Raw genomic sequence first — 22116 nt, forward strand, 5'->3', positions numbered from 1 at the left:
CTGTCCTTTCCCTCCCTTTGTTTTTTCAGCCCTAAACCTAAGACGGAGGTCATGGTACGCTCACCTCCTGTCATGTCCCCCTCCACCGCCTCCCAGATGGACTCTAAAATGCCCAATCAGGGCAAGCCGGGGAGCGCCGGCAGCCAATCGCAGCCCTCGCCCTGCGATGCCAAGACCCTGGGTGCCAAAGGAGCACAGAGCGTGTCAGGGGGCATCGGGCTGAAGAACGGCCAGAGCATGACCTCCGGCCCCGGCTCCAAAGTCAAAGTGAAAAGGGAAAGAAGCACATCCGTGGAGTCGTTCGAGCAGGCGGAGAGCGGGACGCCCACCAGCGAGGAAAAAGGTAGAGTAGGATTCAGCGGCGTGATTCATGTGCGGCAGGTTTCAGGGGCCGGTGCTACTCCAAGACCTTGTAAAGATTTGCTGTCACAAGCTATGATTTTATAGGTAAATGACGCCGTTTGTCTTGGTAATGAAGGCTTTAACTGCTCCCTGCTGAAGGAACAGAACTAAATGCTGGGATGCTATTTTGCCTGCAGTTTATGTTAGTCTTAGTTCCTATAGATGCTCTTTCTTTTTCAGGATGGGAGAATATTTACATTTTCTCAACTGTTGGGATTGATTCTTAAACAATCTCGATGCAACTGAGGCAACATGTTGATGTAGTCTCAACTAGTTTGTTGTCTAAAGAAGTAGAACATGAGGTCAGATGTGGTTGTGGGCAGGTCGGGTTTTTGTGTGTCCATAGAACATGGATCACAATCCACATATACATGGACCCAAATATTCCAATTCCATTCAGGTTATTTGCTCAAACGGAAAGAATCTACCCTTTGTATACACCTCATTCCCAAAGAAAAGTGCCAATCCCAATGAACATATAATGGGATTCCCAGGGGTGGAATATTCCTTTCCCCAATCCGATTGAGGTATCTTGTACCCGCTCAAACGGAAAGTTGTCAGACTGCGTTCTTCTTCTTCTTCTGTTGTTTATTGGCGGTTGGCAGGCAGCTTTGGTGTGCATTAGCGCCATCTGTGGAACAGAATCTAAACCCTTCTATACGCCATTCACAAGTCCACTTTTATTCCAAAAGAAAATACATATCTATATAAAACATGTGCCCAGCTTCATTATCAAATATTAGCAAGATTCAACTTTATCTTTTCCTGTTCCCGGGTGCGTTCTTTCAGCCAATGCTGAGATATGACGTAACACGCAGCTCCAGACGTTCTTCACTTTTAAAAAAATGGAGGCCAGCAATCGGCACTGGACTGCTAAGGAAAGTTTGTTTTGGATTCAAACTAAATTCCAAGACTGGACGAAGGAAAAACTGGCAATACGGAGTTATTCCAACAAGTGGAAGAAAAACTCCAGGAAGTCGGTATCACGTGATGTTGGTGTTTACGTTTTACTGGGCATGCCCCATTGACTATTCTGGTTGATTATAGCTGCGCATGGAGACACGCGATTGGAATATTCCTTTCCATGTATACCATTGTTTTTGGAAAGGTCATTCGGAAAGAGAAAAAATCCTCGTGGCTACAGTTTCATATTTTTCACAACAAAAATTTGGCCATTTATGTTCCATTATAAGATAAATGTCAAAATAAAATAATAAATAAATAATACTAAATAAAGAATATTTAAAAAAATTAAATTAATAATAATAATAATAATACATTTTATTTGAATAGCGCTTTTCAAAGTAAAATATAAAAATATTCAGAGTAAAATATACGTTAAAATACAAAAAATCATTCGTTAATACAGCCGGGCGGGGCACAGCAGTCAGGTATGTAAAGTTAGACATTAAACAGATTTAAACATGTGGGTTTTTAGTTGTTTTTTGAAACTGGGAAGGTCAAATAAAAAAAATAATAACAAAAATAAATGTCATTTTAAATAGTTTTGAGCTGACCTTATTGGAATATGATTTGTTTTGTTTAACCATAGTACTTATAAAGTACACATGTCCATTCATAAGTGTCTCCTTCACAGTCATTGTCCGTGTCTCCGCCCAGTGTAAGACCACTATTGGTTTTGTCCACGCAGACAGCAGCAGGGTAAAGAGGATGTGCGTGGCGGAGAGGAGGCAGCCTTACAGCGGAGCAGACTGGTGCTCCGGGGGAGAAAGTGACGAAGACGACAAAGGATTCTTCAGTAAGAGTCTTTTTTTTTTTTTTTTTTTTTTAATACACGCTAATAACACGCCACCCAAACTCCACGTCCTAAATCCCACACGCCCGTCCTCTTCCCCGCAGACTGCAACTCCAGTGACGTGAAGCCCCCGGACTCTGTCAGCCATTCTACCTCCAACGCCGGGCTCAGCCGCTCCTCCACGCCCTCCCACAATTTACTGGGAGGCCAGGGCTCCGCGGCAGAACCTGCTAGCGGGCAGAAACCTGGCTCAAAAGTCGTCTACGTCTTCACCACGGAAATGGCTAACAAGTAAGGACGCACGTCAAGGATGTACATCTGCTTTTAGCGTTAGCAGCTAAGAACGTACCGAACACTGCAAAACGACAACAACAGTAAACCAGGAAGTGATAAACGTGTCAAGTTTGCTGATGCTCGTCTTCCTGTCTTCAGGGCAGCCGATGCAGTTCTCACAGGCCATACGGAAAACATCATTGCCTTCCACATGAAAAACATCTCCAACAGCAAAGATAAAGCTCACCTCCTTTTGGTAAGAAACTCCATCCATCCATCACGTTTCAAACCCTCGCCTTTCTTGTTTTGTTCTAACCGTGTTTGTTTTTGATTTCAAGAACAACGCAGCAAACACGCTTCGAAATGACTCAAAGTCTTCCCAGCAACAGCCGTCCCACGGCCAAGATCCGAGCCACCAGCCCGGGTCCAAGCCGTCCTTAGCGGGCATGGCGGACGCGGCCCCGCCCCAGTCTGCCAACCAGGGAAGCCAACCCGGCGTTCTGTCCCAGGATGGGTCGTCCGCTGCGGGCATCGAATCCAAAAATCTTCCCGGGAGTAGCCCCAGCAGCAACACGGCCCCGATGGACCAGACGCCCATCAACCAAGCCGAGGCAGGCCTCAACGCTAACACTTCGGGGGAAGGAGTGCAGGGCGGGGGCCCTCCTGGGCCCGGTCTAACGCCACAGCAGCAGCAGCAACAGTTGGCCCAGGAACTTTTGAACATGGAGGCCAACACCGAGGGTCTTTCCCAGGAACAGTTGGAGCACCGCCAGCGCTCGCTACAGACGTTACGGGATATCCAGCGCATGCTTTTCCCAGATGACCGCGACGCCCCGCCCCCTGGGCCTGCACAGCCCCATGGGGGGCCCCACGATGGAGGCCCTGATGGTGCACCCCGGAGATCCGAGCCAGGACCTTTACAGGCCATGATGGCGCAGTCTCAAAGCCTTGGACCACCAGGGGGGCCGGGGGGACCTCGCCCACAAGGTCCACCCTTTGGTCCACCGCATGGACCCAGAGACATGCCCCCGTTTCCACAAGATGAAATGGGCCCCCATATGGGGGGCCCCGGAGGCTGTGGAGATGGCGATCAAATGACCCCGGAACAGGTGGCCTGGTTGAAGCTCCAGCAGGAGTTTTATGAGGAGAAAAGGAAGAAACAGGAAATGCAGCACCGGCCACTTCCTCCAGACATGATGATGCACCCCCACGGCCCACGCGGCATGATGAGAGGGCCCCCGCCGCCCTATCAGATGGGCCCAGGAGAAATGTGGGGCGGACCAAGCGGGCCGCAAGATCCTTACCCGGAACGCATGGGCATGGGTCCCGGCCCCGGCCCGAGGGGCATGCCCCCACACATGCAGAGGATGCCTGGCTTCTCGGGTATGATTAATCCTGAGATGGAGGGACCTCCACGGCCTGGGATGGGATGGCCTGACGACATGCCGCCTCGCATGGGAGATGCACGAGGATTTCCCGGCGGTCCCGGGGCCATGTTTTCTGGTCCAGGCGGTCGAGGCGAGCGCTTCCCAAACCCTCAGTCGGTCCAAGAAGCAATGTTCCACCAAGGCATGGGGGGGGACAAGGGGCTGCCCCCCGGCATGATGATGGACATGCAACGAATGATGAGCCACCAAAGAGGTGGCATGGAACCCGGCAATGGCATGGGAATGTTTCCCAGAATGCCCGGCGACGGTCCCATGAGCCCGTCGTCAAGGCTCCAGGGAATGGGGGCTCGAGAAATGGGTCCCGAGTTTGGCATGGGACCGGGTCCCGGGCCGGGCCCCCACATGCATCCTTCCAAACTACGAGAGCCTCCGATGAACATGAGTCCAGACGAGATGATGAGGATGAGAGGAGGACCCCCGATGGAAAACATGGCCGCACAAGGAAGGTCGATGCAAGGACCACCCTTCCCCGAGCAGCCGCAACCTGGAGACTTTCCTCTTGGACCTGGCCGGCCTTTCCCAGGGGGTCCTGGAGGAATGAGGGGCCCACATGGAGAACCACCATTTGGCCCGGAACACAGATCCACGCCAACGGGAGGCAATGGTCGTATGAACCACCTGCCCCCTAATGCCGGGCCTCCGCAGGGCCAAAGAGGGCGGAAGCCGGCTGATCTGAATGTCCAGGCGGGAGGGGGCAACTCCCCCAGCGTGAACCCACTCAAGTCCCCCCCGCTGAGGCAGGTGCAGTCCCCCATGATGGGCTCGCCGTCCGGAAACCTCAAGTCACCTCAAACGCCGTCCCAGCTGGCCGGAATGCTCACAGGTCCCACGGGCCCCGCCGCTCCTCCGGCGCCTCCGTCGTCGGCACCGATGAAGTCGCCGCACTCCATGATGGGATCGGCCGGCGCCTCTCCTGTTCACATGAGGTCTCCTTCTCTTCCCAACCCCTCACCGGGGTGGGCGTCCTCGCCCAAACCGCCCATGCAGAGTCCAGGCGTGCCGCCACAGGGCGGCAAACCACCGCTCAGCATCACCTCGCCGAACATGATGGGGAACATGGAGCAAGGTACAGCACACGACGTTTGGTCAGATAATTCCTGGTTGTATTCCGCTGTGGGGAATCTGCTTTGATTCCCAGTCATTCCAAAGTGTTGAGACTCATTTGGTTTCTTGACAGGCGTTCCGAACTTGATCCTGATCTCCATATTTTCCTATCATTGCTTTTTCATCATAATTTCATTTTTAAAAAGTGTTTTGTAGGTTCAAATCTTGACAAAATAGACACATTTATTGATAGACTGATTCCCTGTTTTCTATAATTATGGAATACCATCAATATCTTATCTTATATCATCCTTGACAAAAATCCTCATGTGACCAAAGGGAATTTTTGGAAGACCAAAAAATGTGGGAAAAAACGACGTTGTAATCAAATAAATGAAATACACGCGTTAAATAGGGCTGCACGGTGGTCGAGTGGTTAGCGCCCTCGATCATCTCTGTGTGGAGTTTGCATGTTCTCCCCGTGCATGCGTGGGTTTTCTCCGGGTACTCCGGTTTCCTCCCACATTCCAAAAACATGCTAGGTTAATTAGCCACTCCAAATTGTCCATAGGTATGAATGTGAGTGTGAATGGTTGTTTGTCTATATGTGCCCTGGGATTGGCTGGCCACCACAGCTGGGATAGGCTCCAGCACCCTCGTGAGGACAAGCGGTAGAAAATGAATGAATGAATGAATGAATGAAGACCCTAAATAGTATGCAAGATTATCCATCTATTTCCATGTATATTTAAGACTCCATGGCCTGTAGTCCGTTGTCTCCCCCTTGTGGTCATACCGAGTACTCCACCTCACATTGACACATCATAGCAGTGCTCGTGCCAATTGTTAAAACCATAAAGTATTGTGACGTGTAAACATTGAAGTCATTATACATTACTTCCTTCCTCCAGGTGGTAATGGCCCCGCCTCAGCCCCCCCTTCCTCGGGCGCCGCCTCGGGCTCCATGTCCCTGCCGGGCAACGTGCCATCGGGCAGCCCTTACACCATCCCCCCTGAGCCGACGCTGTCCCAGAACCCGCTGTCCATCATGATGTCTCGCATGTCCAAGTTCGCCATGCCCAGCTCCACGCCGCTTTACCACGACGCCATCAAGACCGTCGCCAGCTCCGACGACGATTCGCCCCCGGCTCGCTCCCCGAATCTGCCGTCGGTCAACAACAACGGTAACGTTGTTTGTCTTTGGAAGACATGCTAGCATACGTGTGCTACAGATATCCTCGATGCGCTCGTCCGTAGCGTAAAGGCGTGTACCAAATTTAAGGTTGCAGTGGGTGTACAGCAGCTAGCCATGAAGAGTTAGCTTAGCTAGTTAGCCTAGCTAATGCTACAAACTTGCACAGCTAATTGTTTTCTTTTGTCCACAAGGTATGCCAATGAACCACCAAGGAAACCCACGCATGATGGGACCCGGCAACGCTGGACCCATGCCGGCCCTCAGCCCTCTCGGTATGAACCCGATGGGGTCCCAGCCTCTATCGCACGGCATGCCCCCGCAAATGCCTTCCCCTAACGCACCCAACATGGGCCCCGGTATGATGCCGCACGGCATGATGATCCCGCCCAACCCGCAAGACCCCGGCATGGCAAACCCTCAAATGATGCCACAGGGACGTCTCGGGTATCCCCACCGGAACCAAGGCTACCCGCTCACCCAGTCCCCGTCCCAGCAGGGCCCCTTCTCTCCGCACAACGGCCCCGGTCCGCAAGGTTTTCCTGGCCACCCCATGGGTTTCCAGGGAGAAGGAGGCCCCATGGGAGGGAGGATGGGCGCTATGCCCCACGGAGGAGGGGCGGACGGGGGCATGTGTAAGCCGAACACCCCCGGAGGACCAGAGTTCAACAACATGCAAGGTGGATTCAGCGAGGCGGATCTTCACGAGGTGATGCGGCCAGGAGCGTCCGGCATTCCCGAGTTCGACCTGTCCAGGATTATCCCGTCAGAAAAACCCAGCCAGACTCTGTCCTACTTCCCGCGCGGCGGAGGAGACAATCCCGCCGGCAAAGCGCCGCACCCGTCTGGCTTCCCCATGCAGGCCATGATGGGCGACGGTCCGCCGAGAATGGGAATGCCCATGCAGGGCATGGGGGGAATGCCCGGGGGACCCGGTGGCGGAATGGGGCCCCAAGACATGCCGATCGGCAACCCCGGCCACAACTCCATGCGCCCGCCCGGATTCATGGGCCAAGGCATGATGGGCCACCAACCCCGAATGATGTCCCCCGGGGGCCCGGGTGGCATGATGCAGGGGAGACAAATGGCCCACCCTGGACCCGGGGGCTCCCCTAACATGATGATGTCACTGCAGGGCATGGGCGGCCCCCCGCAGCAGACAATGATGATGGGGGGTCAGATGAGGCCACGTGACATGGACATGGGCTTCAGTCCGGGTCCTGGAATGTTCTAACGCGGGGAACGTTGTACGGTGAATGTTCTCCGGCCGTGCGTCCGTGGACCCAAAGGAAGGAAGTATTATCCACAAAAATGGACAAAGTGGACATTTTTTGCCACATTTGGACTCGTGAACTTCAGAATGTATGGAATTGTCGTGCAAAAAAAAAAAAACTGTTCTCGTGGGCTTTTTTTCTTGTTGTTTTGGACTCTAAAGAGGACAACCAAGAGGAGTGGAGCTCAGCGTGGAGTACTACAGTATACTTTTCCCAAAATACCATCACGGTATGGAACAGGATGGAGACCAACGATGGCTTTGCGACACAACTCCATCCATTGTTTTTTTGACTGTTTCTGTACAGTATATACATGTGTGTGTGTGTGTGTGTGTGTGTGAGAGAGAGAGAGTGTGTGCGTTTCTGTATGTATAGGCATTCTATCAGTGACCTCTCGACCTCCTCCTTACCCGACTTTATTTGGGGCGGGGGGAGGAAGCGCCCCCCCTTAAAAAAAAATACTGTACTGTTTTCCATTGGTGGGCTATTGGAATATTAGTCTATTTTAATTTCCTTTGTAACTCCAGTGTATAACAAACCAAACTATGACCTCATTAAGATAATAGTATTATTAAAGAAAGGAAAAAAAAAAAAAGCACAAACACGGACTGTCTGCTGAAAGCGTCTTCTTTCTCTATTTTTCCCACATGAAGTGTGTGTGACGGGAGGGGGGATTCTGAGGGCCTTTGCAGCGTAGTACTCCAAAAACATCCAGGACTTCTTTAGCCAGCGTGAATACTATTGCTAATACCCAGATGTGCTATATGTGTCTTCTTGTATCTGTTTTATTTTTTATTTTTCTCTTGTTGACTCTGGGTGAATCATTCCCACAGCAATAACCCCCCCCTCTCCAAAAAAGGTCACCAGAATGGAGCGGCTTAACGCCGCAGCAAGTATGCCATAGAACTAGTGAGCTATATAGTTAAACTAGTTAGCTATATAGTTAAACTAGTTAGCTATATAGTTAAAGGTGGCCAGAGTGAGACACCGATGTAAACACGCACTGCTTTTACCATCCAGTTGACTTCCTCTTCTCTTTTTCTCTGTTGTATAAGCTTGTCATTGTGTTTCTCCGTTGGCTTTGGTGCAAATAGTCTACCAGGGCTGTGGTGATGGACTACAAATAAAAGATATTGTTTTGGTATATATATGTCCGTGCTGTGTGTGTTCATGTGCAGTACGTGTGACTTTATGTGTACGTGTTGTCATTTTTCGCAGTTTTCAAAAATCAACCACAAATTAAGGATTTCCATACGCCGAAATAGCTAACAATAGCTAACAATCGCCGATCACTCGCCACTAGCAAGCATCGTTTCGGCAGATCAGTGTCTTGACCTATTTAACATCTTTGGCAGCGTCCGTCATAAAAACAATCATGGCCGCCACGTGGAAGCTAACAGCTAACACATGCCACCAAAGATACCCGGCGTGGGTAGCTCATTCAAAGCATTTTTAGAACACTAGTATGGTGTGGGTTTTAGTGGCTAACGGCAGCTAACACAGCTATGTGGCTAACACTCCCTCTTACGTGTGTGACAGTCAGACGGCTAAGCTAATAACCCGAAAATGATTGAGTAGCCTTTGTCAGGAAGACACCAGGTTCACCAAACTCTCCTTCAAGGATCTCGTCCGTTTCAGAGTGTGATATGTGCGTTCTTCATAAAGGTACAGTAAGTCAAATGTTTTTTGTCTAAATCAAGGTGATGTTACGGTTCCTTTTGTCATATGTAGCCAGTATTCGGGGAACAACCAGGGATTCCTGGTCCCATTAAAATCGTGGAGATATGCTGGAGCCTATCCCAGCTGAGTTTAGGCGAGAGGCGGGGTATACTCTTCATTCAGAAATAGATTTGAACTAACAGAGCAAATAAGTGCACAGACATCAGGTTGCTGTTCGACTAGTCTGTTTAAAATCTATATGCTTCAGTAAAAAATGTACACAAAAATACAATTATTTTGTTCGTTTAATCTGAAACTTGTCTCGATTAATGGAGTAATTAATAATGAAGTAGCTAAAACACAAAGATAGCAGGTCTGATTTCATGGATGACTAAGGAAATATTAAAATATATACATTTGAGTGGCTGAGATTTGGATATTTTTATTTTTAATCATGTCAGAATCATGTCATACCAAAATATTTGCTGATTAATTGAATTGATTAACCATCAATTAATCGCATCATTGTTGCAGCTCTATACCTAAGGGTAATTTAGAGTCTCCATTAACCTAACACGATTACCAAAATAGATGTCGATTAATTGGATACTCGATTAACCATCAATTAATCGAGTCATTGTTGCAGCTCTATATCTATGGGTAATTTTGAGTCTCCATTAACCTAACATGATTTCCAAAATAGTTGTCGATTAATTGGATACTCGATTAACCATCAATTAATCAAGTCATTGTTGCAGCTCTATATCTATGGGTAATTTAGTCGCCATTAACCTAACATGATTAACAAAATAGTTGTCAATTAATTGGATACGCGATTAACCATCAATTAATCAAGTCATTGTTGCAGCTCTATATCTATAGGTAATTTAGTCGCCATTAACCTAACATGATTACCAAAATAGTTGTGGATTAATTGGGTGTGATGAAATACTAGAAGTACTAGTCAAACAAAAAGCAGTAGTTGACTTGGTGTTTTATGAAAATGAACTTTATTTTGCACGTCCTTGCTGGGTGTATAAAATATGAATATGAAACGTTGCCCTGAAGAGCGAGGTGTCATTATAGTTTGGCCAAGAGAAGCAAAGCATATGAATAATAAATAGTGTTAATTGGATGTGATATTGAAAGGATGAAACAATGATTTGACCCCGGCCCACCAACAATGTACATCATCTTCACAAAGAACCATAAGACACGATGGAGCCCACTTAAGTGTTGTTACAAAGCGACTGGTAGAGTTCAGAGTTGAGCGAATGTGCCGCCAGCACCTGTTTGAATTCCTGCAGGGGGCAGTAGAGTCCACTGCATCCTGGTACCAGTTGATCCTGCACAAAGACCACAAGTGGGAAAAGGTCTTGTTTGGTCTCGTACTTCGTCACATCTTGGGCAGGTCCTACCTGGCCTTTGTAGGATACTTTGACAAACGCCTCCTTGGTGTGTTGATGCTGATGAAGCTCCAGTGTGAGGTCGGCGGCGTACGGCGGCCATTGCATGTCGAAAATGCCCAGAGCCATGAGGCACGGGATCAGAGTGGTGTCGTGGGCGGAGTACAAGAACAACTTCCTGGTTGACACATTTGGGGGAAATTTTACATAGTAATTGTACAATGATTAATTATGATTAATACAGCTAAATCAAATTAAAGATGATTTAGTCAATACGTGCTTTTCAGTGGACGGTGATGTTCAATTCCCATTTAATGTGGACACTTATTGACAGAAGTGTACCAGACAGTAATCCTGTTTGAAGTCCCGGCCTGACTAACCTGTTATTCTCCGACGATGCACCTTGTAGCTTCTCCTCTATGTTGACCAAAAAGGTGTGCAACAGCGGTCCCACACACAGCTGCAGGTTCTCCCTGGCACAAACAAATGCTGTTTGTCCTCCATTTTCAATCTATGTTGACGCTGATAAGAGGAGGCCATTGTTGAAAAGGTGTGCTGCTGACCTCTTGCTGGGTTCGTAGACGTGACACATCATGTCTACGGCTCTCTGCTCCACTGTGCTTCGCCACGAGGTCAACGCGGGGGGGCAGGGAAGACCGTGTGCCTAACAATGTGAACATAGGGACTGTTAGGGACTTTCACCAGAAAGGACAACATTTTGCTAAATAGCCTCTCAGTGGATGGAAGTTGACATGGCGCAACTTTTTCTTTTCTACCGATTCAAACCAACACAGCGGCACGGAGAAGGGTGGTATTTGGGTCGCCATGGAAACACACCAATATGAAAAGGGGCAAAGGCAAATTCCAGACTCTAAAGCTATCTTTACACACTTTATATTTCATTTATTCATTTTCTACTGCTTTTTCCTCACGAGGGTCGCGGGGGTGCTGGAGCCTATCCCAGCTGTCTTTGGGTGAGTGCCCCTGTGCCCGGTGATTGGCTGGCCACCAGTCCAGGGTGGACCCCGGCTCTTACTGGGATAGGCTCAAGCGGTATAGAATGGATGGATTTTTGGAGACCATGTTTTCATTATCGTCATGAAAGTGTAATTCACATTAGAACCACTAGATGGTACTCAAGTCTAATGTACCTTGTGAGCCACATTAGCTTGACACACAAGTTGCCATACGAGTTTTTTGAGTGGTTGCATTTCTTTTCCAATGTAGCGAGCCTCTAGGTCACGTGGTTGAAACCAACAATTGGGTAATAGGAGCGTAAAGGTGACTATTGTGGTGTTAATTCATGTCTAGAGAGATCTAATCATGGTAAAACCCTATTTAGAAGGTCAGAAACTCTATGGGCTAACTGCGTAGATATTCCGTAATCATATTCCGATGCACCTATTTTCCAGAAATGATCACTAATCACATTTAACCATGGAGGAATTTTGGGAAACATTGATGTAAATCAAAACGGTCCCATTAATGAAGAAGCATAACAACACGAATGCTAATAATTAGCCGTCACCTCTCTGGCGACCATGTCGTCCCTGAGGAGGATGAAGTCCACATCAGTGTGGGCGTCGATGCCCAGCTCGCTCTGGATGCTCTTGAGATCTGCTGCGATGTCTGGAAGTTTGGACGACTCTGCCCATCGGCGGCTGCCACGCAAATAAAAGAGGGTCGTTAAAAGTGGTGGGTGATGGTGTTGGGTTCCTAAGGGCGGTTCTACAAACCTGCCAATCATCCTGAGCAGCTTGCAGGAGTGGTAGTTGGGGTAGAGGATTTCCGATTCAGCCGGCGTTGTCAATATGGGAACTACGCCTTCAGAGGGGACAACACATTGGGATCTCAGACTGAACGAGCGGAATCAAACCCTACCTTTTTGCTTTTGCTGGAAGAGGCCTGCCACCAGGCACTTGGCAGATTCAATAGTCCTGATAATGTTGGTGGAACGCACGCTGAAAATAGCAAATAGTTGCTTAAAATCCATTTTTTTCTTTCTTCTTCCATCATCCACTTACTAGACCTCAGTTGGGGTGAAGGCGGTGCTGAGGAAGGGACTCTCCTCCATGTATCTCCTCCTCAGCCTCTTGCCCAGCTCGTACAGCTGCTGCATACCCAAAGTGGTCAGCTGGCCCGGGAACACACCGCCCTAATGTGGATGACAGGCAAGGTGAGTGACTTTATTCCCGTAATAATTTCACTTTATTGTCATATCACAAGTTTTTCCCCGACCTAATTGTCCCCAATTTGCAACTTCATCTTAGTTTTGCGATAATTAATATCCAAAACCGCTGCAGGATGGCAGTGCCGACTAGGAAAAACACCTCAAAGCGACTCACGCTCAGCGTCTTTTTCCTGTAGCTGTCCTCCAACATTGCCGGGGGTCTGGGCCCCCCGTGGAGATCCGTCACCACGTAGTTGATGTGTGTGTAGGCGGGAGGCTCCAACAAAGCGGGTATCCATTGCGCCTTTGGGAAATAAAACATATGTTCTATCAAAAAAGGTGTGAAGGAGACTATAGGGGTGTTATATCATGTCTAGAGGGTTTCTATGCTGTCACGATAAAAACATTTCCATTCACAAGGAAGGAATCCTACTAATTCATGTACCACGGTCGGGTTTGGAACCACTTAAATGCCATAAATAAGGGATTATTGTACAATTACTTTTTTCTTTTGAGTACCACTGCATGGCAAAAACCGCAAAAATGATGCCGAGTCTTCAAGAGACACAACATAAGAGATACAAGAGGCCGAAAAGACACAGCAAAAAAAATAATTGTCATATATTTCCCAAAACAGAGCTTGAAAAAAAAGCATGGTGGTCTTGTATTCAGTGTCGTCTTATACCATATTTGGAGTTATTAATCGAGCCATTCTATTGACACCCAACAAAAACCCTTGGATCATCTCTACACCTAAAATACCTCCATCACATCCGGTATGGATTTAAGCGGTGTTCGGGCGCCGTGACGAAACAGGACTTGAACCAGCTTCAGCTCGTACGCAGACGTTTGGCTCTTCTGCTTCAGCCACACCAGGGAACCGAAGACGATGGACACGGAGCCAACTATCCCCACTCTGGTCCAAAATTTCCTCATGGCTGCACTGGGAAGAGAACCAAATAAATGAAGTACTTAATAGTTGTATTAAGTAGTAATGACAGTAGTATTCAAGGGCTGTACGGTGGCCTCGGGATAACATGTTCTTCCCATGCGTGGCTTCATGTTACATTCACGTTAGGTAAAAGATTCGAATTAATTCATTGGTCATCCAAGTCAACTGGGATAGGCTCCATCTCACCCGTGGCCATAATGAGGATAAGCAGTGTAGAAACTAGATAACACACCGTTCTAATTAGTACTCGATTTACTCAACAACACAGTGGAGGAAAGAAATGCAACGTAAATGGACTTTAAGTAGGCAGTAAAAACACCATTCTAGTTTATTGATTCATTCATTATTCATGATTAGTTTGTAAACAACCTGGCTCAACTTAACATCCGGGTAATCCTCCACGGGGAAGGCAAAGAATGACACAATGTGGGTCGGTGCAGAAACTAGATGATCAGCACAAAATACTGAAAGAATGGAGAGCTTGTGCTAAGTGCCTGTCTAAAAAAAGAAGGGTGATATCCAGGACTGTACCAACTCCAGGGAATACAGCCGATGTCCCATACCCTGAATGGATGGAAAGAATTGGAGAAGAAATAGAATAGATAGGAACTACAGACAACAGATGCAGTGGCAGCCCTCAGAACAGGGGTGTCCAAAGTGCGGCACAAGGGTCCAGTTGTGGCCAGCAAGTGTTTTTTAATTAGTTGTTTTTTTTTGTAGTGGGCTAGCGGCACATTCTGAAAATTGAAAATATTATTTAACAAGAAAATTGCCACAAAAAAAAAATCCACAGTAATTTTAAAAGACTAAAGTCAAAATAATCTTACAAGAAAAAAAATCAAAATTTTAAAAGAATAGATTTTGGAGCACAAAGTTGAAATACTAAAGATGTTTTGTTTTTTTAGTCAGAATACAAAACAGCGAATGAAGTTATAATTTTGGGAAAATTTGGTTGCGGAAAAAGTCATGTTACGAGAATAAAGTCAAAATATTATGTGAATAAAGTCATAATTATGAGAACAAAATTTAAGGGAAAAAGTAGAAATTATTGGGAACAACTCCAACAGAAATGGGGAAAAGAAGAGCTGTAATTCTACAAACATAAAGCGAAAATATTAACAGAAAAAAATTGTATTTAACAAGACAAAAAGTCAAAATATTTCCAAGAATGAATAATACGTATGTGAAAAAACATGTTAGTTGTCCAAATTTGTAATATTACGAGAAAAACTAAACAAAAACAACACGCTTTTCCACCCACTAGTATATGGTGTAAAACCAGTGTGATATTATGCATATTATTTGTAGACCTAGAGCAGGCGTATGATAGCGTGCCACGTCAAGAGGTCTGGAGACGTACGCTAGAGAAGGGATCAAGAACACGGATCAGACGTAGTATGGCTTTAAACTGGATGGATTCCAGTTGGGAGTTGGCTTACATCAGGGATCTACCTTAAGCCCATAACGTTTTGATCTGATTGATGATGAATGTGACGGCGTATGCGGGCTGCTGATGACCTCGTGTTGTGCAGCAGCGGCAGAGCGGTTGAAGAGGTTTACGATCAGCAGAAAGAAGACGGAATACCCGAGGTTCAACAAAGATCAAGACTGAGATTAGTCTCCAAGGGACACGGTTGCACAGACTGGATAAGTTGAAATACCTGGGATCGACGGGGCTTGAGGATGGGAATTTGGATGCGGAGGTTACAAGTAGAGTGCAGTCAGGGTGGAATAACTGGAGGAAGATGTGTGGGGTTCTATGTGAAGACTATATAAGTAGTAGGAAGAGCAGCAGTGAGAAGAAGAAGCTGCGTGTGACAGAGATGAGAATACTTAGATGGATGTTGGACTAACCAAAATGGCTAAGATCAGAAATGATGGAGTGAGAGGAACAGATAAAGTGAAGGGGAATGCAGTGATGACAAGAGAAGGATGGATTTGGAAGCTACATGGACTACGTTAGGGGGCATTTGAGCGCAAAACAGCCGGTCGATGTGTCGCAAGGACGACTGTCTGAACATCGACCCCACACAGGAAGTTAGCTTATCTGCTATAGCAGCTCATATGACACGATTCGGTTCAACAACATTTGATACACTTTAAAACAGAAGCCTTAGATTATTACCCAAACGGCGCCTTGCTAGCTTGAAGTTCGCCGATAATTTACACACAAACGACGCTACTAGCTTAAACTCGCCAACGACAGCATGGCGTCTAAAAGTCAAACTAGCAAAGAAGCAGAATACTTTTAAGACGTTTTAAACCGCTACTTACCTCAGAACTAATGACGACTTTCACGGGCGGTGTCTGTCTTGTAACAGCATTCACTTTGCCAATACGTCACCTGGACAACAACTTCAGATAAAAACCTCTCACTAGTGGACATGCTAGGAAATGTAGGACACAGGGTGCCGGTCTGAGGTGCTGGACAGGCAATTATGGGTACAAAACTACATTTCCCAGCATTCATGTGCTGTTTCCGGTTTTGTGTGTGTTAAGCGCGTGTGTTGCACCGCCTAAAATACAGCGTACTCGACATTTGAAGTAATAATAATAATACATTTTATTTGTGTAGCGCTTTTCAGAGTACTCAAAGACGCTTTACGGTAGAGAAGAAGAAATAAAAATAGTAAAAGATGCATTAAAACACAATATCCAAACATTAATTCAGAGCTAAAACAAGGCTAGGGGCGGGGCGTACATATTTTACCGGAAGCATATAATAATATGGACTTAATGGTTTCGAGGCATGAACTTCGTTTTTTTCTGTGACAGGGCGTCAACTCACTGCCTGGTAAGTTGTATAATATTCACACAACTTATTAAAAAATAACTCAAAACTGCATTCCACCAGAAAATACAGTCCTACATTCAAAATAAAATGGACTAGAAAGCGCCGGCCTTCCTTCTTCTTTGCTGAAATAATGGCCGGCAGGGGATACTTTCCAGCGTTTGCTGTCCTCTACCGGTAAGTGAAGATATTTAACTAGTTATTTAACCTCAACGAAGCTATTTAACACTGGTACTTAAAAAACACCCAACCTCTGTCTTCAAAAACACAAATGGATAACTGTGATGACTCTTACTCTTACGCTTGTGGTCTGTGGCAGCCATTTTGGGGACGTAGACCTTCTATTTCATGGACAAAGCCAGCAGACGACATTTCCCTGAAATACCCAGGATGTCCTCTCCACAGCACAGGTATTTATTCCCGTAGAGTGTTTTACATTTGAAATAAGACCATTGTCCCTTGAATGCATAACTGGATCTCAGGAGAATATGAACATGGGAACTAGTTTAAAACATATTCAATTTGCACAAAACATACAAAACTTATAGAGAATGTAGAATCAACCGTTTATTGTCTTGCGGTGGATTAGAAATGACAACTGCTGTGTTGAAATGCGAAACCGAAAGTGTGTTAAACTAAATATAGACTATAAACTGAATGGATTGATTGCTATGGCACACTGTTTCCTGCAACAACAACAAAAACTAAGGCTAAATAACCAGTCCAAGCATATTGCATATCTAGTATGAAGACAGCACATGAAGTAAAATACATTTTTGAAATCAAAACAAATCGTTTTTTACTCTCAAGACAAAAGTATCGCTGGAAAAAGTTTAACAATAAGTGCAATGTCGCCACCTGGTGGCCAAATACCTTTACATCAGGCATTCCTTGAATCTACACTATAGTCTCAAACTGTGGTCGGAGTGCCCCTGTTGGTAGTTGTCAGGTACAAAATAAATGTACGTTAGATACATTTACATGATTGGACAAATAGAAATGGATGAACCAAATATTTGCAGAAGTATGTCATATTTAACTCTGCTCATGCGCCACAATTTCACCAATTACCTGAAAGTCCAAACCACTTACTCTTCACTAAAAACTGGTGCTACTTTGAGATCCATTGCCTTCGAGCTGGGGTGTCCAAACTTTCTCTACTGTGGACCAATGCATATTTAGTAAAAAAAAAAAAAAAACAACACATCGATATGCTATATCATCTTTGTGATATGGGTGAAAAAGCCAATTATTTGTATGAACTTTGGTCTTGGCTCCTTTTCCCCCCATTTTAGCTCTTCTTCCGAATATTTCAACTTTCAATGTTCTTTTTGTAATATGATTACTTTATTCCCACAATATTTTTTTTACTTTAATTCTGTAGTATTATAACTTTTTTTCCCCATAATATTACGACTTTGAAACACTACAGCATTTTAATTTCTTATTTGTACTCCATGCAACACAATTTTTTTTTTTCAATTTTCTTGTAAAATGATATTTCTGGAACGTGTAAGCAAACAGGCCACAGTTTGGACACACCTGACCTACAGCAACTTGGTCCCGCCCACAATGAGTTTAAAAAACAGAAGCCTTCTTTGTAAAGTCCTCATAAGGGCTGCTGATGCATTTACACATTTACGTAAATCGAATGGCTTTTTTGTAAGAGGCATTTAATCATATGACTCTCATTAAGGCACTAAAGATCCACAAAGATCCACAGTGATCCACTTCACAGCACAAAAATACATCATGGAAGTCCAATCATGTCCGCATTTTTAGGAAATTCTCACCGTGTCACACTTTTTATTTGGCATTTCATGTTTGAAAATGTGCAATAGTTACCCTGTTGTGTCTAGTTTGTCACGTCCGGGGACAGACTGGCCCCCAAAGGCCCCCAAAGAGTTCACATCCCAGGGATGGTCCATCTCTTCCGTCCGCCGCTGTCATTTTAAACGGCGAGGTCGTCTTGCCGAGCTCGACTGCTGCTCCCGCTTGTCTTGCTCAGGCGTCGTTTGTCCCTGGTGTACCCCGAATGCATCACGGGCAACGGGTGGCAGCTGTTGTTGGGCGCCTCCTTGGGGGCCCGCTGGTACCTGACCAAGAAGTCCCGCTCCTCCTCCAGGTTGTCTCGGCTGTGGTGGCGCTCGGTGGCCAGGTTGGCCGAGTTCTGCTGCAGCGCCATCCTGTCGCTGAAGGGGTGCGAGGCCATGGAGGTCATGGACGGCATGGGCGTCATGGAGGAGGTGATGGCGCACCGAATAAAGTCAGGGGGCGGAGGGGTGGAGGAGGCCGAGGGCGGAGGCGGGCTGTTTGGCTCCACGGTGACGTTGCGTTGCGACGCCTTCCTGCGGATGCACGCCCTGGCGCTCTTCCAGCCCAGGTAGTAGAGCTCCAGGACGGACAGCACCAAGGACACGGCGGCGACCACCAGCATGAAGACGATGAAGATGTTCTTCTCCGTGGGGCGGGACATGTAGCAGTTGACCGGGTTGGGGCACGGCCACGACGTGCACAGGTAGAGCGCCTTGAGGAAGACGCCGTAAATCAAGTACTGCACCACGATGAAGATGACCTCCATGGCGGTGCGGATCAGGATGCTGAGGACGTACGTCTGCAGCAGAGGTCCTTTAAGGCGGACGCGGCTCCGCCCCTCCGACTTCACCTCCTCGCCGCTTTCCTTCTGCTGCAGGTACTCCTTCTCCCCCTCCAGGTCTGGCCCGCCGCCCTCCACGCGGGCCTCCCTCTCCTCCTGCTCCCGCCGCCGCCGCTTCTCCTCGCTGCGCACCGTGTGCATGGCGTGGCCCATGTAGATAAGCGACGGCGTGGACACGAAAACGATCTGCAGCACCCAGTAGCGGATGTGGGCGATGGGGAAGGCGCTGTCGTAGCACACGTTGGTGCAGCCGGGCTGCTGCGTGTCGCAGAGGAAGTCGCTCTGCTCGTCCCCCCACGACGACTCGGCCGCCGTGCCCAGCACCAGGATGCGAAAGATGAAGAGCACGGTGAGCCACACCTTCCCCACGGAGGTGGAATGCTCCTGGACCTCCTCCAGGACGTTCCCCAAGAGACTCCAGTCGCCCATTGCGGCTTACGGAGGGGGGGGCCAACACGCCTGAGAAATGGCTGCGGCGAGGGAAGGCCGCTGAGACAGGACAAGGAGGAAGTGGGGGAAGACCAAAGCACAGACAGGTTACTTTGGTGACTTTTCAAAATGGCTGCCTCATTAAGAGGCGGTCAACCTGCCAGTTCTCCTGGACAGGAATTCAAATGAATAAACAACATATATTTTTTAAAAAGCACTAAAAATAACAACGTAAAAAAACTAAATAAAATAAAAATAATAAAGAAAACAATTAAATCAAATCAAATGTAAAACTACAAATGCAAAAAAAATGCCTTCACTCTTCCATCTTTCTAGTAATTTATCTCTTAAAAATAAACGTAAAGAAAATTGAAATTGGAATGAAAAAATATATACTCATTTGAAACATAATGAGAAATAAAATACGTGAAAATACATTATATAGAAATATAAGGATAAAGTAGTCCGGTAATGTCGTGATCTGATACGTGTGTGTGTTCATCTACATAAAAATAGCCAAAGAAAAAATATTGCAATATTACATGAGAAAAGTGACTTATGAGGAAAATGTATACATTTTTTAATAAATTCAGAATATTGTAATATAAAGAGTGATACTACGAGGATAAAGTCTAAATATTTAAAAAATGTAATAAAAAATAATTGTAATAATGTCATAATATTACAGGGATATATTTCTATGAATAATAATAATAAGTTTCAGAGAATAAATTGGTAATATTATGAGCTAGAAAGCAATGATATTGGAAGGGAAAGTCGTCATATTGATCAATGACAAAATTAATTTTGAATTTTACCAGAAAAATATATAATTATGCAAGAATGTTGCACAGAATTGCTGCAAAAAGTAATTAGTAATTCACAATACATAAATAATTTCATATTACAAGGAATTTCAGAGAATAATGCTGCAATACTACGAGACAAAAAAAAAAATTGAAAAAGCAGCTGTCATTTTATGAGATTTTACGAGAATAAGTCATAATACTACAACAATAAACCTTTATATAGAACTATAAGGGTAAAGTAGTCCGGTAATGTCGTGATCTGATACGTGTGTGTGTGTTCATCTACATAAAAATAGCATGCCTTGAAGACAAAACCAAAACCAAAGCATGTTCCCAGTGAGAGAGGAAGTTGTCGAACGCAACATGCTTGTTTTAAGACGTTACAATGTGTTCAATGCCCGCTATGTTTACATTAGCGCTCCATCTAATTCCAGCACACGCATGATTGACAGACACGAGCGGGTGAAAGGCCGCCAGCGGCCAAGTCAGATCTAGGAGAGAGCGTCCTTCCTGTGTGACACGTTGGTGTGCACGTAGCCTGCAGCGCACCTCCCTCACATCCGCACAGAAACTCCTCGTCCTCCTCCATCCTAAAACCTCCTCGGCGCCCCCTCCAAGTGTTCTTTCCATCCTCTGAGCATTAGTGAATTTGGCCCAGACCCAAACAAGCCGGCGATGACCCTATAAGGCGGCTTCATGAATGAGGACATCGCGAAGAAGTGAGCGGAGCCTGTCGAGGGTTGACCTCTGACCTCACTTCCATAGACATTGGAGAGCGTTGGACAAATGAACCTCACTGCCTTACTTGGCCAAGTCCCACAAACGATCGATTGGATTACAAGTGAAACATTGAATGAATGGAAGGCGGCTGGAAGGCGGCTTACCATTCCTCCTCTTTTTCCTCCACGAGCGACTCTTCCCGTGTCCGCCACTCCTCTGTACGTTCCGCCCGGGAAGACTTTGATTTAGCCAGTGGACGCTGACACTGCTTATATTGGACGTGAGAGAGAGAAGGTCTAAATGACCATGACCAAGTGTCCGCCACTCATTCCCAACCCTCACTCCCTCACTCCCTTTGTCTCTCTGTCATCAGGTTTATATATGGGAATAACTTGGGAGGACACGCACAATAGTCCGCTATTGGGGCCACAGTTGGAACGTTGCATGGGAAAAAAGCGGTCATATTATGGGAATAATTCAATCGTGTTAGCAGGAAAAAGTTGAGCGAAAGAAGTCGTATTACGACAAAAAGGTCACACTATTAGTCATATTATGAAAATATGATGGTGGAAAAAGAAATACTAGTATGTTAATCTTAGCATGTAAGAATGTTAGCAGTTTGAACATGTGAATTACAAAAAAATATTTTATTAGAAACTAAAGTAACACTGTTATGAGGAAAAACCAGTGTTACAAGACAAAAATTGTAATTTTTTAGAAGATTTTATGAGACTAAAGTGATATTGTGAGAATAAAAATCACACGAGAATATATTATGTTATGAGAAAAAATAATAATTTATGATAAATGAAAGTAATCCTGTGAGATAAAAAATCACACATGAGAATAAAGTCATAATATGAGAAAAAAGTCATAAAGTAGGTTATTCATGTTATGAGAAAATGTATATTGTTATGAGAAAAAAAAGTAATATTACGATAAAATTGATGAAAAAGTCATAGTTTAAGGAAATTATCATTGTGATAAAAAATTATATGTTAAAAATCGGGGAAATATATGAGTAAAAAATGTCTAATTATGAGAACAAAGTTTGAATGTGATGAGAAAGACCCAATGTTCCAAGACTAAAGAATGCTAAAAAGAAAATAAATAAAAAAAATAAAACAAAATAATA

The 22116-nt window shown here is 45.7% G+C and overlaps 3 protein-coding genes across 10 annotated transcripts in view; 2 read left to right on the plus strand and 1 right to left on the minus strand.

The window, feature by feature from the left end:
* bcl9 (BCL9 transcription coactivator) overlaps positions 1 to 8510 on the plus strand; it is a 38521-nt gene extending 30011 nt beyond the window's left edge. For all 4 annotated transcript variants that reach the window (XM_058082625.1, XM_058082629.1, XM_058082626.1 and 1 more), the window contains 7 exons: positions 30 to 343; positions 2054 to 2161; positions 2263 to 2449; positions 2591 to 2687; positions 2770 to 4945; positions 5835 to 6107; positions 6310 to 8510. In XM_058082625.1, the coding sequence (XP_057938608.1) occupies positions 30 to 343; positions 2054 to 2161; positions 2263 to 2449; positions 2591 to 2687; positions 2770 to 4945; positions 5835 to 6107; positions 6310 to 7349 (4195 nt within the window). In that variant the 3' untranslated portion in view covers positions 7350 to 8510. The remainder of the gene's footprint in view (positions 1 to 29; positions 344 to 2053; positions 2162 to 2262; positions 2450 to 2590; positions 2688 to 2769; positions 4946 to 5834; positions 6108 to 6309) is intronic.
* LOC131136108 (gap junction alpha-8 protein-like) overlaps positions 1 to 22116 on the plus strand; it is a 76043-nt gene that overhangs the window by 30357 nt on the left and 23570 nt on the right. The window contains exons 1-3 of one of the 5 annotated variants that reach the window (XM_058082632.1): positions 12655 to 16370; positions 16431 to 16544; positions 16687 to 16777. Coding sequence is in view for 2 of the 5 variants with exons in the window: in XM_058082630.1 (XP_057938613.1) it covers positions 9036 to 9054; positions 12482 to 12630 (168 nt within the window). In the remaining 3 variants the exon portion in view is untranslated. Of the gene's footprint in view, positions 1 to 8929; positions 9055 to 12481; positions 12631 to 12654; positions 16545 to 16686; positions 16778 to 22116 lie in introns of those variants that run through there. The other 4 variants (XR_009131691.1, XM_058082630.1, XM_058082633.1 and 1 more) reach the window with 4 other exon arrangements.
* gja5a (gap junction protein, alpha 5a) lies at positions 16939 to 21306 on the minus strand. The gene is made up of 2 exons (XM_058082634.1): positions 21146 to 21306; positions 16939 to 19512 (listed from the first exon to the last, which is right to left on the minus strand). Exon 2 carries the CDS (start codon positions 19450 to 19452, stop codon positions 18319 to 18321), a length of 1134 nt encoding a protein of 377 aa, XP_057938617.1. The 5' UTR covers positions 19453 to 19512; positions 21146 to 21306; the 3' UTR covers positions 16939 to 18318.

This window comes from Doryrhamphus excisus, chromosome 9, assembly GCF_030265055.1.
Source record: "Doryrhamphus excisus isolate RoL2022-K1 chromosome 9, RoL_Dexc_1.0, whole genome shotgun sequence".
In the NCBI taxonomy this organism is placed as follows: Eukaryota; Metazoa; Chordata; class Actinopteri; order Syngnathiformes; family Syngnathidae; genus Doryrhamphus; species Doryrhamphus excisus.